The 17327-nt window shown below is 46.5% G+C and overlaps 1 protein-coding gene across 4 annotated transcripts in view; it reads right to left on the bottom strand.

Annotated features, from left to right (window-relative positions):
• ARIH1 (ariadne RBR E3 ubiquitin protein ligase 1) overlaps positions 1-17327 on the bottom strand; it is a 557709-nt gene that overhangs the window by 26120 nt on the left and 514262 nt on the right. For 2 of the 4 annotated variants that reach the window (XM_085643928.1, XM_085643926.1), the window contains exons 12-13: positions 16046-16306; positions 15589-15701 (exon numbers count right to left, since the gene is read on the bottom strand). In XM_085643928.1, coding sequence (XP_085500054.1) covers positions 15589-15701; positions 16046-16306 — 374 coding nt within the window. Of the gene's footprint in view, positions 1-15588; positions 15702-16045; positions 16313-17327 lie in introns of all 4 variants that reach the window. The other 2 variants (XM_085643927.1, XM_085643925.1) reach the window with 1 other exon arrangement.

The raw sequence follows: 17327 nt of genomic DNA on the forward strand, positions 1-17327 counted from the left end.
TTGTGATTCCCAGCGGGGAAAAAGGCTGCGGAATAAGGTCATACATTACATATGTTAGCCGCTTGTGAGGTTGTTCTCTTGCCAGAGGCATCCAAGAGTTAAGACTCCTTGTCGGGTGGTGGAGCGTCACCTGATGTCTGAGAATTGGCCCTTTTCCTAGCATTGGAAACTACCAGGGAGTCTAAGGGTACGGGGCCTTTAAATGTAAGCTGGATCGTTAGGGGCAGCTTTATATTTTTTGTCGATCCTGGGGTTAATAACTCGAGCCCTAACAGGATCTTTAAATACTTCAGGTGCATGCTTAATGCCTTTAAGCATAGGTAGTGTTAATGGATCTTTGAGTGGTGTCAAATTTATCCATTAGGAAGTCCTGCTCTATGGGGTCTGTATGCAAGGCAACCCTGTCGTATTGGGCAGCTCTGTGGATGAGCTGAATAAAGCCCATGGTGTCCTCTGGAGGGGAAGGCCTGGAGGGTAGATGTCATCCTGTGGAACATTAGGGACATTTGGCATGTTATAGTCATCTCAGGGGTCTGGGGAAGAAGTTGGACTAGGATCCCCTAGTGGCACATTGCCCGGACCCGCCCCCATGTCATCCAAGGTGTCATCGATTACTGGTGTAGGAGATAGAGTAGGGGAACGGTGTGGTGGGGGAGGTGGTGTGGTGGTGGTGGTGGAGAAGGGAGTCTGTAGCAATGTCCCTCTTTTTAGGTGGTGGAGTTGGTGCAGGCGCCTCTAGTGGTCTTTTCCTAGAACTTGGAGTCAATTGACCAGTTTTAGGATCCCTTGTGAGAGTCTTTTGAGCAGGGTCTGGTGTGAACAGCTCTTCTGCTGTAGGTTGGTCTTTCGGTGCCGAGCGTTTCAGTTCCGTAGGCTTCTTCGGCACAGACTCTGTAGCGGTTCTGTGTTTTGGTTTGGAACCGTGGTCTTTACAGTCTCTGTGGCCTGTTGAACTTGTTTTTTCGGTTCCGAGGCTTTCCTTGGCTCCGAATACGAGCCCTTTGGGAGTGGTTTTTTGTTCGGCTCCAAATGTTTTTCCTGTGTCGACAAGTCGATGATTGTGGGTTTTGGTGCCGTGTGCTTGGATGTGGCAGCAGCTGTCGGCACGGAGGAGGAGGAGGAGACCGGTTTCTTTTTCGGTGCCGGTGATTGTGTTTCGGTACCGATGGCATGCTGACTCGAGCCCGAGCAGCATGAAGGCTTAGTAGGCTTCTTGACTAAGCCCGAGGGCGGCGCAAGGGAAGCAGTCTCTCGGTGTGCACCTGGGCCCGAAGGTGAAGGTGTGACCGAAGCCTCTTTCGAGGGTGCAGGGAGGGGGTCGGGGTCGCCGACCTTACTTACGACCCGCTGCGCCGGAGTGATCTCTTCGACGTAGTCGTCTGCTTCTGAGGCGCTGACCAGGCCTTCCTCGACCCGCTCTCGCTCTGGCACGTCAACGCCCTCTTGGAAGATGTCGTCGGGGATTGTTGTCAGCGAGCGAGCGTTTTTTTTTTATAATGAAATTTAAGGTCATAGTGTTTTATTCTTTAAATCATACAATCTGTTATTTGAACATATGGCTTGGTCCCGTATGATTTCAGCCCTTTTCTTCTAACCAATTTTATAAAGCGAAAACGTTTTGCTTTACTGATTAATTTTGTTGGCTGAAGAAACTCGTATGTGCCTGTCTCAAATGAATTAGTTTCATATTGTAAAGCCCAGCCACATCCTAATTCAGGCCACTTCTTCCAAATTTAACTTCAGAATCCACTGGCACATTGTCAGTGCTGACTTTTTAGGGCCTGATCCTTGCTATATTTACGGGATATCCACCTCAGATTCATAAATATACAATTAATCATAATGGGAGTAATTTACTTGGACAAGGGTTTTTACAAAAACCTGGCACAACTGACCCTAGCAGACCGTTGGACACCCCACTCCTAGTACAATTAAATTAGTGTAATTTCTGTTTCACAGACATGTATGTTATTCTGGTCTGATTTTATCATCTCTGTATGGGAGCGAGCCATGGTTCTTTGCGGGCGTCTGTCCCGAATGGTCTTCGAGTGGAAAGAGGCACAAGCTGGACAGTCTCTGGCCTCGTGCTCTGGTGAAAGGCAGAGGTTGCACACCTCATGCAGATCGGTGTGGGGAAACTTCGACCCACATTGAAGACACTTCTTGAATGGCGTCCTTTCCATGAGCCAGAAGCCAAGGCCCAGGTAGGCCCGAAGGCCTTCGTCGTCGATCGGAATCAAAGACTTAGATTTGGAGAGATGCGAGACGATTAGGGTTCACGATCGAGCCAATACCGTCGAAAGGGAGAAGGATTGAGCGTCGAAAGTGGGATCGGTAACGGTTCCGAACTGGAGCGCGACAAACACATCCGAGCCCGATGGCGGAAAAAAAATCCGAGGATGGAGCCGATGCCCATGCGCACTATAGTCCAAAGGAGGAGTCACCTGTCTTGTGGCTTCCAAAGACTTTTCCAAGACAAAAACAAATGCAAACATCCGGGCCCAACACCAGATGGCGATCTATGCTAAGTGTGAGATCTGCAGCTCATATGCTTTGAACTTGTGAGTACGAGATTGAGGTCCCACTGTGGCACGATAAAGGAAGATGATTGAAACATATGTTGGAACCTTTCAAAATCCTATTTACAAGGGGGAATTTGAACAGGGATGGCTGATCTGGCAACCACAGGAAGGCAGAGATGGAAGAAAGATAGCCTTTTAAGGTGCCCAAAGCAGAGCCCTGCTGGGGAAGAGAAAGAATAGAAGGACCAGAGAAAGGGGAGCAGTAAGAGGGTTAACTTGCTTTTCTGCACAACATGCCACAAACTACTTGTTCCAGCAGCAGGTGTACACAGTCTTGGTTGAGAGACATCTGCCTCCAAAGATAACAATGGAGACTTCAGGCAGAAGGTCGAAAGCTGCCAACTGTCGCCGCTCGATCTCCATGCATGAAGGCAGTGTGTTAAAAGGTTCGAGTGGAGAACCCTACCCTGCTGCTGCGACAGCAGATCCTTCCAAAGAGGCAGCCTGATCGATGGCCATGGATTTCGAACTCTGAGGCCAGCCTGGAACCACAAGGACTACTTGGTGTAGGATTCTGCCTTTGTATATGGGTTATCACTAGGTGGTTACACCGTGCACTGAGTCCAGAGATTCCCTAGGACTGTACAGGGCTCAATGCAAACCCAAAGTGCTCTATTAGTGGTAGTGTGGATGAGCAGCATTAGGCCGAACACAGAGGAGTACAAGACATATATTCCACAACATTGACCAATAAGGGACAACTCAAAAAGGAGAGCAACACCAATTTTATAAAAATAAGCTTTGTTCAAGAGTTAAGTATCCGACTTACAGTTCGTCTTCGGGACCAAAGGTCGGCAAGGGGCAGGTGAGTACCAAAACTGCACCACCAGTGTCACACAGGGCGGCAGGGTGCAGAGGTCAAAATCAGAGGTCGTCCCAATTCGTTTCAATGGAGACTGGGGGTGCGCGAAGCCACTGCTTGCAGGTAGGTAAATCGGTTGCAGGGGCCAGGCTTTAAGGGTTAGAGCAAGCATGGGGGGTGGGGAGGCACAAAGCAGCATCAAACAAACCACCAGTGGTACAGGGGCAGCAGGGTTCAGGGTGCAATTACAGAATTGGGCGCCCAATGCCTTTCATTGGAGTACTTGCTTCGGACAAACAGGCTGCAGGCATCGTACCGAAGGCTGCAGGAGGGAGACTGGCAACAGCAGAGTTAAGTTGATATGTCGGGGGTTGTAGGTGCACTGTCAGTTCAGCTCACAAAGGCCCAGGGGCTTCGGGTGCAAGGTGGCCTTTAGATGCCGGATTCTTCTTAATGGAGCCGGTCACAGTCAGGGGAGCCTCTAGATTTAGGCTGCAGGTGACATCTTGGAGTCACGGAGGGGCCAGTCAATGCTGGACTTGAGGTCGGGATCGCTGGGGAACCTGTCTGGATTGTTGATCCACCTGGACATGAGCCGGAGCAGAGTGGGCAGGAGTTTTGCTTCCGGAGGGCACTAGAGTCCTTTGTGTTGGTTTCTTGGAGACAGATCCACTGTCCTCTGGAGTTCTGTTTTCTTTATCAAAGTGCAGGCAGTCTTGATCAGGTTCTTGAATTTGCTGGCTGCTGGACAGTCGTCTTGTTGGCTGGGTCTTTGAGGCTGGAGACAGGCCGGTAGGGCTGAGGCAAAGTCAGTAGTCGTCTTCAGGCTTCTCTGCCCGGCGTCATCTTTGTCCTTCTTAGGTCAGCAGGAACTTGTTTCCGGGTCTGGGGGAGCCAACTAGATACACAATTTAGGAGTGTTTTAGGGCAGTATCAGGTAGAGCCAATGGGCACCTTACCTGTGGTGACTACACCCTCAATTATGCCACCCTCCTGTGGGAGGGGGCATAAACCTAGACCTGATTGGAGGGTCTACTCATCCTGAAGATGGCTGGGATCGAAAGATGTGCTTCACCTCACCTCTCACACCTTAGGAGTGGAGATGGCAGAGGTGGGCACACCACCTATTCTTCAAAACTTTCCTGCCCAAAGTGGGGGTGTAAACCGGGGGCCACCAGAAGAGGCGGGGCGTGTCGCATTACAAAGACAGCATGCCTTTGAAGATTCCCTCTCGAGCACTGTGCCCATCCTGGGGGAGGTGTGACACCTCTGCCCAAAATGTGCATTGTTTCTGTTTCCAGAGCGCAGAGGCTCTCAACCAAGGGGTCCAGAAACATGTCTGGTGGTGGCAGGTTTTATGGGGTCCTGCTAGAGGCTGACTTACCTTTACCCTAGGTAGTGCAAGTTAAAAACGCCACAAAGGCCGTGTGCCATGTCGACTTTGTTTTGTCTGCACCAGGCCATGCATGCTGCAGTGGCAGTCTGAATAGTCTCGGTGAGGGTCCCTAGGGGACCCTCATAAGTCCCAATTCCCTAGGTACCATTTACTAAGGACTTACAGGGGGCCTGAAGGGCCAATTATGGAGTAGTTTGGGGGGGAAGAAGCACTGGCACAGGGGGGACCGGGTTAGCAGGAACTGTGCACTACAATCAAAACCATATCAAATACTACGCAAAAAGTGGGGGCTAACTACGTCAAAAGAGGCATTTTCTCACACTTGGCCTGGTCATTTCTGCTCTTCTTGAGAACTCTGGGCAGGAGTGGTATGAGCGGAAAGGCGTACAGGCGCCCTGAGCTGTATTCGATACAAGCGCCTCTGAGCGAAAGCCGCTTTGAAAACTTCGGCGTGCTAAAGTGTTGAGATTGTGTGTTAACAGCTCTGGCAAACTGATATAACCAAGGCTCTCCACACTGATGAAAGACCTTCCACCACCTCTGGATGGAGACGCCATTCGAGATTTGCTAGGTATCTTTAGCAGAGATTGTCCACCCTGGCGTTCACAGAGCCCGTCGGTTGTTGAACCAACAGGGATATGCCCTGACGTTCCAGTCATGTCCAGGGGTGCAGGGCCTCTTGATAATGAGTCCACCACTCAACACCGCCCTGCTTGTTGCAGTCCCACACGGCAGTGGTGATGTCCGTTAACACCTGCACTTGCCTTCCCTTGATACAGGGCAGCAACGCTTTCAATGCCAGCCGGATCGCCCACAGCTCTAGTAGGTTGACTTCGAGTTCGGAATCTACCTGAGACCAGAGTCCTCTGATCTCCAACTATCCCAACGACCGCCCCACCCCAGGAATGGCGCATCTGTCATTATGGTCAGAGCTGGTTGGGGAAGGGAGAAGTGTCTGCTGCTGAACCAATCGTGGTTCGCTAACCACCACTGCAGATCTTTTATAGTTCCCTACTAGATCTCTATTATGTTGTAGAAATTCCCCATTTGCTGCGCCCACTGGAACTTCAGGTCCGACTGCAGAGCTCACATATCCCATCAGGCATTTATCACAAGCACGATACAGGAAACCATAAGGCCCAGCTGTCTCAGAGTCAGTCTCACCAAAACCAAGGAAAGAGGCTGCAACATTGGTATCACCACCTGAATATCAAAGACTTGTCATTCGGAAGGATAAACCTGAAACTGCAACGTCTCCAGTACAGCTCCGATGAAAGGGAGCATCTGAGATGGAGTCAGGTGCGATTACGGCACATTGAAAGTGAACTCCAGCAAGTGCAGGAGGTCTAACGTAGTCTGTAGGTGGGAGACTACTGCTTGCAGCAAACCCGCCTTCAACAGTCAGTCGTTGAGAAAAGGGAAGACTGATACCCCTGATTTAAGCAGATGAGCTGCAACCACCTCTATCACCTTGGTGAACACACAAGAGGAACTGGTAGGCTAAAAGGGAGTACAGTGCATTGGCCTACAGTGAACTGCAGGTAACGCCTGTGGGCAGGCAAGACGGGAATGTAGAAATATGTGTCCTGCAAGTCCAACGCTACCAACCAGTCTCCCTAGTCGAGGGAAGACAGAACTTGAGCAAGCATGAACATTTTGAATTTCTCCTTTTTCACAAAGAAATTGAGTGAGCACATGTCTAGGATTGGACGAAGGCTTCGGTCCATTTTGGGCACCAGAAAGTAGGGAGATTAACCAGCACGACCTACTTCTTTAGTCAGCACCCTCTCTATGGCTCCCTCGGTCAAGGGAGCCGCCACTTCCTGGCAGAGTAAGGAGTGATGGCCCTCCGTCAGCGTCTCGCAAAAGGGTGGCATGAGTGGAAGGGTAGTCACTGCTCTTGCCAACCCTGCCACTGACTGCAATAGTAAAAATAAAATGATAATAGCAATGCGTTATTTTATATTTCCTTTTGAGCAGTAGGTCCAAGGTCCTCAGCCTTAGCGGAGGAGTCGCCACTGATGGCCTCATGCCCCTAAATTTAGGAGGGGGGTGTGGGGGCTTGGAGAGATGGGGGCACAGAGCTGGCTTAGTCAGATTACTTTGACAGACGGGTGAAGTCTAAGACCTCTCTGACTTCTTGTTCTTTCTTCTTGTGAGACGTACCTGAACGACTTCGGCTACGACTAAGATCAAGGACTTCTCCCGGGACCTTCCTCTCAACCTGGATTGAGACCATCATAGATGTTGCACAGCGAGCTGTAAGGAGCTTGAGGGGCCACTCCCTCAAGGTCTTGGGGTGTATGGTGAGGCAGTCAGCGCAGGTCTTAGTGTTGTGGCCGTGCTCAAGACCCCAGAGGAAAACAAGATGCAGGTCTATCACAGACATCTGTTGGTGATTGGCACCACAGGGCTTGAAGCCAGCTTCCCTAGTGAACATCCCTGCCACACCAGAAGAACAATCTCACAAAACTTTGACAGACTGTCAAAAAACAATAAATCAAAAAAAATGACCAGTGTTAGCTCTCTCCGGATCCGAGCTGACTGGCGCAAAAAGAAAAATAACTGATGTCAGTGCACAGGGGTGGTGCCTATATAGGCACTGCATTTCACTTCGGGTCAAATGATTCCCCCTACTGGCGTACATGGGTAATGCTCAAACATTTCTAGATCCAGTCTGATGCCTGGGGATAACTCTACAGTAAGGAATCTGCAGCTAGAAGTCTATCAGATAAAGGCACTTAATTATCCCACACAGAGCAGGGCCATCTGGGTGATGCTGTGCCTTTAATTGTAATGTACAAATCATTTAGGAGATACTTTTTTCTTTTAGTAGAGGAGATTCTCTCACCTACCCTCTTAACGACTAGGATTCTCCCGATATACGTCCGTCCTACAGTGTAATAAGTCTAGATCAGGGTGTAAGAGCAGAGGAGAGCAGGTTTTTGTGAGCGCTATCCGAGTACCGCAGCTTTTGAAACATTTCCGGTGCTGTAGAGCAGGCTAATGGAGAGAGGGAGAAGGCCTGGTTGCTAAGCATTTGTATAAAGATGAAAGAACATTCTATCTTGGGGTTCCATGGGGTATAAAGGATTGGGGAATATTTGGAGTTTGCTTGGAACCATTGCTAACCCTATTACTGTTGAAGATGCATTGCTGGATATCATGTGAAAAATCATTTCTCTTGGAGTGAGCCGTCACCAATGCCTACATTTTGTGAAGGTAAGCGTAAAGCACCAAAAGAGAGCATTCTGAAATGATATTAAAGGTTCACAATGAATTTCAGAAAATTCAACTATTTTGAAATTGGGGACATCCTATTGTGCATCTTTGTATGTCTACCAAGTACATTCAATCTCTCTGCTAAAGATAAATCTGATGCAGGGACTACAGTCTCATTTCTTCCTCCTTTACCTTCATGCTTGCAATCTTAGATACGCCTGAACGGTTGTATGTCATTATATAGAAAGATGATTTAACGGAAGACCATTACTGAGAAACCATTTCACTTAAACTGTTTAATGGAAATCTGCAGAATAAACAACATTTACCATTTCACACAAAGCAATTAATAGAATATCTTTGTTTGAAATTGGATTTTCATGCTTACTTTTTAATGTGTAAATGAAAATGTTGCAGGTCTTACTTTCAGAAACAGTTTTGCTGAGGTAACCATTTCAGTGCTTTACTTCAGGGGATCTCATTTTGGATTTATATATTTTACATTGTCAAACAATTGCTTTGGTTGTTGAACCCCTCACCACCCCTAAACACAATCCATCATTGAACTCTACACTCATCCCCAAAACTAAAAACTCCTTTCTATGCCTGAACTCAACTCATTCCTGGCTCCTAATATACCCTCACCACCTGCAAACATTACCCATTCCAGAAACCAAAAATCTCACTTATCCTAAACACCACCCAAGTTTAACATAATTTAGCATTTTTACTTAAAAAATCATCTTTCCTTTAACAGGTTTCCTTTAATGTTTGATTCATGTATTTAAACTTGTCGTTCCTCAAAATTGTTTTTCCATGATTTGTGTCCTCCAATGTAATTTCCCAGTTTTCGTTTTTCCACTAATTCACATACATCAATCTGAATTCTTTGCCTCAATAGAAAACCACTGAAATAAATGCATTTCTTTTGATATTCTAAACACTTTTTATAGCTATTTTTCCTAGAAAGGCGTGAAATACTTGACACAAACTATGCAAGAGTAAGGGAGACACATTCTAGTGTACCTGCCCAGTACACCTAGCACCCATTCTGTTCCGTTATTTTTTTTCCAATACAAAACAGATTTACTCCCACTAAGGCTCTGGCCAAGGGGACTGAGGAATGAAATCACACTATGGTGATATGCCCTTATGTTTTTCAAGTGCTGAGGAGTGAAATCCTCTTTCCTCAGGGTGCCATTTTTAGGTCTCGGCTGTGAAGGCTGCGCTTGCGCAGTCTCGCTCCGAGATTTAATGACTTTGAGAAGAGGGGCTTGCACCCGCCCCTCTTCTCTCCTGTTCTCCATTGGCTGGCCTCTTAAATGCTGGCCAGCCACTGGAGAAGAGGTCCAGTCACTCCGTTGAAGCCCCGTCCTTTTCGGATCGGGGGGCGTGTTTTTTGCGAGAAGTCTCAGGGAGGAGACAACAGCAAAACACGCCCCCAAATCCGAAAAGGACGTGGCGTTTCTCCGAGGCATTTTCTGCTGTGCCTCGGAGAAAGGCGGTGGAGTCCCGGCGTTGCTCCCTCACCTGATCTCCTTGTTTTTCTTTGTTAAAGGAGGCATCACTTTCCTGTCACAGACGCCGCACCTCTAGCCCTCTCCCCCATCTAGTTACAGGCATACTTAATACGCGCGTATGCAGCTGTAGTTTGCTCACATTCAGATACCGCCGCCTTAAACTGTCTTATCTTTTAGAAGACGACAAATCGCATTTTCCCGTTGCATATTTGGCTTCACTTGAAAGTTGTACAACTAAACCCGACATACGGTCCTGTCGCTCCCCAAATCGCAGGTTAAATTCACAATTCTGTGCGCTGCATGTACCCTCGGGCACACATCTACAACCCGCCTCGCTTTGGAATTCGATCGGGGTCCAGCCTGGACGGTCTGTTTCAAAGTTATATTTTTGTTCTTGTTTTGTTGCTCAGTCTGATTCAAAGCGTCCACATCTCACACGCATCCCCGCGACTGCAGACTGCCCCCAAACATAAACGCACCGTCTCTAGAATGCACGAATTAAAAACAATCTCTTTCCCTTGATGCCCTAGTTTTACAGACGACACTCTCCCTTCATACTGAGTGAGCTGCGGTCATGTTTATTCAGACACTAAAGTAGCGCCGCGGCGCACGTCTGAAATTCAAAGCACTCGACTGAGGTCAGATTCAGTGGCACCAGAATAGATGCTTGTGGCGCTTTAAATCGATTCATTTTTGTAACAGTGTAACTTCCTTGCCACACGGGTGCTCAGAAGTGATGCGGGGCCTCTGGGCAGACTAGCCGTCTCCCAACCCCGAGGCAAGGGCGTCGACTGGCGAAAGTAGAGCTGGTGCATCCAGCGATACACGCCTCCCGTGTATTGTAAGCGCTACAAGAAATGTTCTTGTTCCACTGCATCCACTCGCCGCAGTTTTAGACGTTATGTGGTTATGGGCCACAGGGGCAGGATCTGGGCGAAGGCAGAACTCCGCAGGCTTGGGGTGAAAGGACTTATCTATTTGGGACAAATTCCAATTGCCACATATTTGAATCGGGTGTTTATTACAACTAAAGTAGTGTATTTAACAAAGTAAATTGAGAACATACAGCTCTGCCCGTTCCCCCTTGCATTCTTGGTGAGAGGACACCCCCTCTCCGACCGTAGATTATCGATTTTAATTTACAGGTTTTCAGAGCAGTTTCACGCGTGTTTCTCTCCACTTCCCCGCAATGGAATTTCCCTTCCCTGCCCTTCTTGGCGGGCATTCGCGGCCACACGGAGAGGTAGGTGGTCTGCTCCATCAAAATGTCATGTGGGGCCAGAAGAGGCAGGCTTCTCCACACTGAGTGATCGTGGGCAGCGCGATTAATTTCCCGTGGCCTCTGTTACACAAACATGCAGCGCTCAGAAATGGCGTGCTTCCGATGTGAGGCACTGTACTTTCACAAGTACAGGAGGCGGAAACTTTGTCTTATTTCATTTTGCTCATTATGGGTAGTTGTTTTGCACTTCAGCCCGGATGTCAGTTGAAAGTGTCGTGCAGCAGAGGTTAGCCAGAGGCATGGCACTAGTGCGTACAAATTATGCAGGGACTTGAGGGACAGCGCCCAAGCCGCCGGAACCGCAGGCATAGCGCCCAAGAACAAACTCCGGCCGCTGCTAGGAGTCTACAAACCAGACGCCACTGTTGCGGACACCTGGAAATGCCTTAGAGGTGGCAAGAACAGTGCCCAGCGACACATTTTTGGTGTGCTGCAGTGCAGAAGGCGTACTTAAGAGCAAAACACGTTAACTCCGGCCCTAAACAAGCTTCCCACGGCTGCAGGTATACCTCAACAACACGCGTTATGTTCTACGGGAAAAGCAGCACAAACAAGCTTCATGCACTGTAGGGTTAGCGCCCAAAACAAGTACCTAAGTCTGCAGGCACAGCGCCGAACAACAAGTCTAAAGGGGGGGCCTTGGACGTAGCGCCGAAAGCACTCCGCGTGGGCTGTGGGTATAACGCCCAAAAGCAAGCCTCGTGGGCTGCTTGCATACAAATATATCTCTATTAACAACGCAACCAAAACTAACCTTCATGGCGCGCAGGTACAGCGCCTAAGGGTAAGGCTAAGGCGTTGTAGTCATTAGTGAACCTCGGGGAAAACATGCATAGTACTTGGGAACAAGCTTGGGGTGTGCAAGCATAGCGCCTAACAGCATGCCTACTAGGCTGCCTGGATTGCGCTAGGATAAGCAGGCATAAATTAGCCTCTTGCTCTAGAGGCATAGCGCTTAAAAGCAAGCAGCCTGGTAGGATGCTGGGATAGCGCCGAGACCACATCTCGTGGTTACCTGTAGCAGGCCGCAGCGTGTTCACTTTATCTGCCAACCCAGGCCCCATATGGCGAACACCACACGGGCATGTGTTGGTGTGGTGTGGTTTTTTAGGTCTCGGCTGCGAAGGCTGCGCTTGCGCAGTCTCGCTCCGAGATTTAATGACTTTGAGAAGAGGGGCTTGCACCCGCCCCTCTTCTCTCCTGTTCTCCATTGGCTGGCCTCTTAAATGCTGGCCAGCCACTGGAGAAGAGGTCCAGTCACTCCGTTGAAGCCCCGTCCTTTTCGGATCGGGGGGTGTGTTTTTTGCGAGAAGTCTCAGGGAGGAGACAACAGCAAAACACGCCCCCAAATCCGAAAAGGATGTGGCGTTTCTCCGAGGCATTTTCTGCTGTGCCTCGGAGAAAGGCGGTGGTGTCCCGGCGTTGCTCCCTCACCTGATCTCCTTGTTTTTCTTTGTTAAAGGAGGCATCACTTTCCTGTCACAGACGCCGCACCTCTGGCCCTCTCCCCCATCAAGTTACAGGCATACTTAATACGCGCAGTGTCGGATATTGTGGGATGGCCCAAGACCTCATGAGTCATATTTTAACTCGGCACGAGATATTAAGGAAAAGCTTTGAAACCACGGAAATGTCACACAAAAGCACACATGCTTGTCTGAACTTTGCAGCTATGGGCCCCCGGCCATGGCCTTCTTAATTGACTCCGCCACATCATTGAAAAATTTTATCCGTAATTCTACATTTCATGAAGTCAATTAAACAAAGGAACGTAAAATGTATCAACGCCTCTAAGCCTTTACTCGTATCTCCTCGCCCTCCTTTCATCGGAGAGCTTTCCCATTCCAAGATGGCCGCGGTCTCCGTCAGGTCAGATGCTTTATTTGAGTCCTCCTTATACGTCACCCGTTTTGTGTAATTTGGCTCCTAAGGCTCGCCGTCCCTTGGTTACACCTGCAAAGAGTCCTTAGCGACCGCCCGGGATGGTGCTTCGAGTCTCTGGGTTCACTCTATCCCAGAGGGCGGCCCGGGCAGAATCTAGGGGTGACATGGGGCTGCTCTGCCGGGTGACCACCACGGACCTGTGCGCAACCTAGGTCCTCGATGCCGGCCTCAGTAAGTGGAATCTCATGCTTCTCTGCAATGACCTGCACATGTTCTGTATTGTTTAATCCATTTTATTTAAAAGGAAAATGTGAGTAACCCCGTCTTATTTCCGTCGGTAAACAGGTATGTAACCCCTACCAAACGTGCGGCATCATAAACAAGCTCTGGATTTTTATCGCACTGTCCTTTGCTGACTGGGCTGTTTAAGCCCAAACCTACTATGATACAAGCATTTACAATGCAACGGTCTCGGCATTGTTAAAGTTAGAGCTATTGGCATTGCTCATGACAATGCCGTTTCGTTAAAGGTTTTAAAAACAAAAACATAAACAAAAATAATGTCATGAGCAATGCCAATAGCTCTAACTTTACCAATGCCGAGACCATTGCATTGTAAATGCTTGTTACCTTTGTTTTGGATAAAGATTGTTTTATGAGACGCTTCTCTTTCTACCTGTTTAGAGTTTGAACACACTTTAGATGACCCAAAAGGGACTTTGTAAACTTCTTCCTTTTCTCATTGGGGTAGATTTACACTGTCTTTAATCTAAAGGACGCGCACCGAAAGGGAAAGAAACTGTCAAAAGCAAATATATAACTGATATTAGAGTTCAAGTTTAAGACCAGTGAGGCAAAACTAAGATGTAGGTCTCGTGGAAAGATTTTGGCAATAACCTTGGGCATATTGGTCAGCAATATTTGATGGCTCAGAAATCAGCCAGTGAACAAGTTTTGCTTGAAATGACTGTGGAGGTTCTACAAGCTTTCTTCCAACTTGCATTTATCAACTTTGTCATGCCAGGAGGAGCAGTAGGTGAATGCACACTACTTCCTTACATCTGAGATTATTACAGAAGAAGGAGAGTTAATCTTTATTATAGTTGTGATCTGAAGCTCAATAGGTCTTTTGTCTGGAGCAGCAGTATTTGAGGACACAGATGTAAGAACAATGTTAAAAAAAAAGCACAAGAAGCAGCTTTGATGTAAAACTCATTAGAGGTGCAGTTATCCACCAGCAAGGCCTTTGGAAGTAGGAACCCGAAAACTGAGGGAAATTACTACCCTTCAAATCTATGCCCTAGCTGGTACTCTGATCTCTCTCCCTTGAGGTATTTTATAATCTAATCTTGAAGGAGCTATCTTTTCCTGTAATGAAATTAACCAATGCAGATTTTAACCACGTGTTACTACTTTTAGTCTCCAACAAGAACTCCTCCGGGTTGACAAATCTGTAGTGCTCTGCTCATTCACCCGATGCTGGACATGCCCTTAGAACAGTTGTCCTCAAAGGCATTGGTGAAAAATACGTGGAATGTGTTCTATGGTGACTAACTTCAAGGCTTCATGGTTGAGGCTGCATCCAGCCTCTAGCAAGGTCTCGGTCAAAGCTCCCTACAGGACAATTGTACCCACATATAAACCATTTGATACTATGTAAAACATAGAGCAGGTCACTGGCAAACGCCGGTATCTCGGTCATCTAGAAGAATGTCAGTGCAGAAACCGAAGCAGTGCACAGCTTCTTTAGAACCCACTGAGGTTTTCAAGAAGGCTGCTACCATGGTCTAATGTAGGCCTAAAGTAAAGGTAAGTTCCCATTCTGTCTCTTCAGCTGAGTTGTAACCACATCAACTTCTGCAACCAGGACATCAGACTAATTAGTGTAAAAAAAGACCTAACAAGGTAGCAGGTCTTTTAAATATATGCACCCAGGACCTGAAACAACATCCTGGTATCTATCAGGACCACCCCAACACTGATCCAATTTAGGAAGAGTTGAAGACTCTCCCCTTAAAAGAACACTATCACAATGCAATAATCATCCATAACCTCTATCACTCCATGGCTTTATGCTAGTTTTTGTCCCTGTACAACGCTCCACAGACTTTTAGTTCGGTCTGCCCTATAGAAATACCATAAACAGATATGTCACAAATTATGTCAGTGTGCTTCTCAAAACAGTCCTGCTTCGTCACCAGGTGAACTGAGTCATCCCTGTCTTTCAGTAGCCCAAACATCTAACAAGTAGTAGACTTGTCCCCAGTGTCAGGAAGACACTGTAAAAAGGACAATTGTTACAGTCATTCAGAACGGTAACTGAAAAGCAAAGGAAGATGCTCTAAAGAGACCATAAAATATAATAAAGCAACCTAACTTCACAATGATTTTAACAGATTATAGAAGCCCAAGGATGAGACAAGTAAACACTGGAGCAGATCCCAATGATTTTTCAGGAGTCCTAGCTCAACAGAGTGACAATATTAACAGGCTTCAAGATAAAGCCGCAGAACATGTTGGGACTTGTACTCCGTTGCACATCTACAATTTCTTGAACAGTTTCCTTTTTGAAGTATGGATTAAAAACCGGTGGGAGGAGTTAGCTGTGTTAAATTTCCAGTTGAAGTTGAAAACAAAAATAAATGTATTGCTATGGAAATCCATATTAACATTAAAAGGGGCTTTGGGAGGCTGCATAGATTCTGAGCTATTTGAGGTTCCTGATTCTTATCAGGATGCAATTGGAGGTCCTGGTATTGTCATTAATTCAAGAGTTTGGAGAAGAGGGCACTGGACATACCAACAATGTAATTTAGCAGGTGTTAGAGGTACTACTCTCTTTCGGGTGAAAGTAAGAAATGCTGACTGGTCAGCATTTACAATCTTCTGATCATACCAACCTGTATTTATCCTGTACTTTCTGTTTTATGTCTTGAAGTGAATCTTGCGATATATCTCGTTCCAGGTACCCTGAAAGCACCTCTGTAGCATTTTCTAAATCTGCTTGATTATTCTACAAATAGAAAGATAATTTAGTTTTAATAAGTACATAGAAATGTATGGCATCCTTTGAGACAGTCACTTTTTTGTTAATGTCACATTTTCTAGCTTAGAAGTGTACACATAGTACCACCTACACAAAAACATGCACTTAAAGACCCTAGCATTGACAAACGTTGGGGCAAACAAGACCCAATAAAACTTAGGAGCGCTTGCCAAACTTTAATGACTGACCAGTTGCCACCTCACAACTATTTAAGAAAATGAACAGTATAGAAACAAACTCCTACTTGACACAATGTTGTCCACACTGACCAGCCAACGTTAACTCTAAAGGAGAAATCCCCGTTTTCTTACCTCGAAGATAATGGACTGATTATTTTTTTTGAGGTAGAAGGCGAAGACATAAGTGTACATCAGCGTTGCTCGACACTGGCAGAGGACATCAACTGCTTTTTTCAAGAACTGCACCTCAATCCAGGACATATTGTGCTGCTGCATTTCTTCCATCTTTTGCTTCACCTGAGCATAGAGTTTGTGCTCAAAACGCAGGCTCTGCATATGGTTCATGTAGCGGTTGCAATAGAATAGGTACCTCTGTAAGGCTGCTCTGGATCGCTGTGTCAGTACACATGAAATACAATAAAAATAAAGTGACAACCTTGAACGAAGTTGGAGAGCAAAAGAATGAGGGTATGCAAACAGCAATGTGGTGCATTTATACCTTGACTTCCAGGTGCAACTGGTATGCCTGCTAGGTAGTGACCTTGTCTAAAGAAGTAGGAGTGAACAGCAATTAATGTCTTCCTTCAAGAACCTCAATCTTTCTTCATAAGAGTAATGTTTCATAGCTCCTCACTTAGTACTGGTTAAAGTAGAGGGCTTTAAAAGAATTTCCCACAGACTTCATTTACACAAAATATTACGGATTAGCAATTAAATGCTTCAGTTTAGTCACTAGCAGCGTTTATGAAAACAAGGAAACAAGTTACTCAAACTCCCTGTCCTCCTCCACTGAAATTATACTGTACATTTCCTTTTGTGTGGGATTTACATTTCCTTTTGTGTGGGATTCTGGAGCACATTTTCACTGATAAAACCAGGAGACTAAAATGAAATAACCACCAATATATAAAAAAAAACAACTTTATTTTCCAAAATATTGACCCTTGGAGAGCTAAGAAAAGAAAGTGTTATTTAAAAACAATAAAGGTGTTTAGCTCAGACTTTGGCTCAGAGTTACTTACGAACTACCTACTATTCAGAGTCCAATTAACTTGCTTACTTCATCATTGTAATGTAACAAGATCACACACCAATGATCTTGCTTATTGGGTACTAAAATTATTGAAATTCAAAACACTACCCAACCTAAATGAGGAAAGGAAATCCTGAAGTGCCTTAGAACACAGATGGCAACAATGTCAGTCGATTTCCAATCTCAAAAAGCTATCAGTGGACAAGAAAACATTTCAGAAGAAAATCCTTTTATCAGTCACCACATTGATTCAGAAGGAAAAGATAAAATCCTTCTATACTACATTGATCTGAACTTCCGTGTAACTAAATGCCTGTTTAGGTCTTGCCTGACCCAGCGCATGCGCTGGTCTGGCGAGACTTATTGAGAGGGCTCCAAAAA

Source organism: Triturus cristatus, chromosome 3_1 (genome assembly GCF_964204655.1).
Source record: "Triturus cristatus chromosome 3_1, aTriCri1.1, whole genome shotgun sequence".
NCBI lineage: Eukaryota > Metazoa > Chordata > Amphibia > Caudata > Salamandridae > Triturus > Triturus cristatus.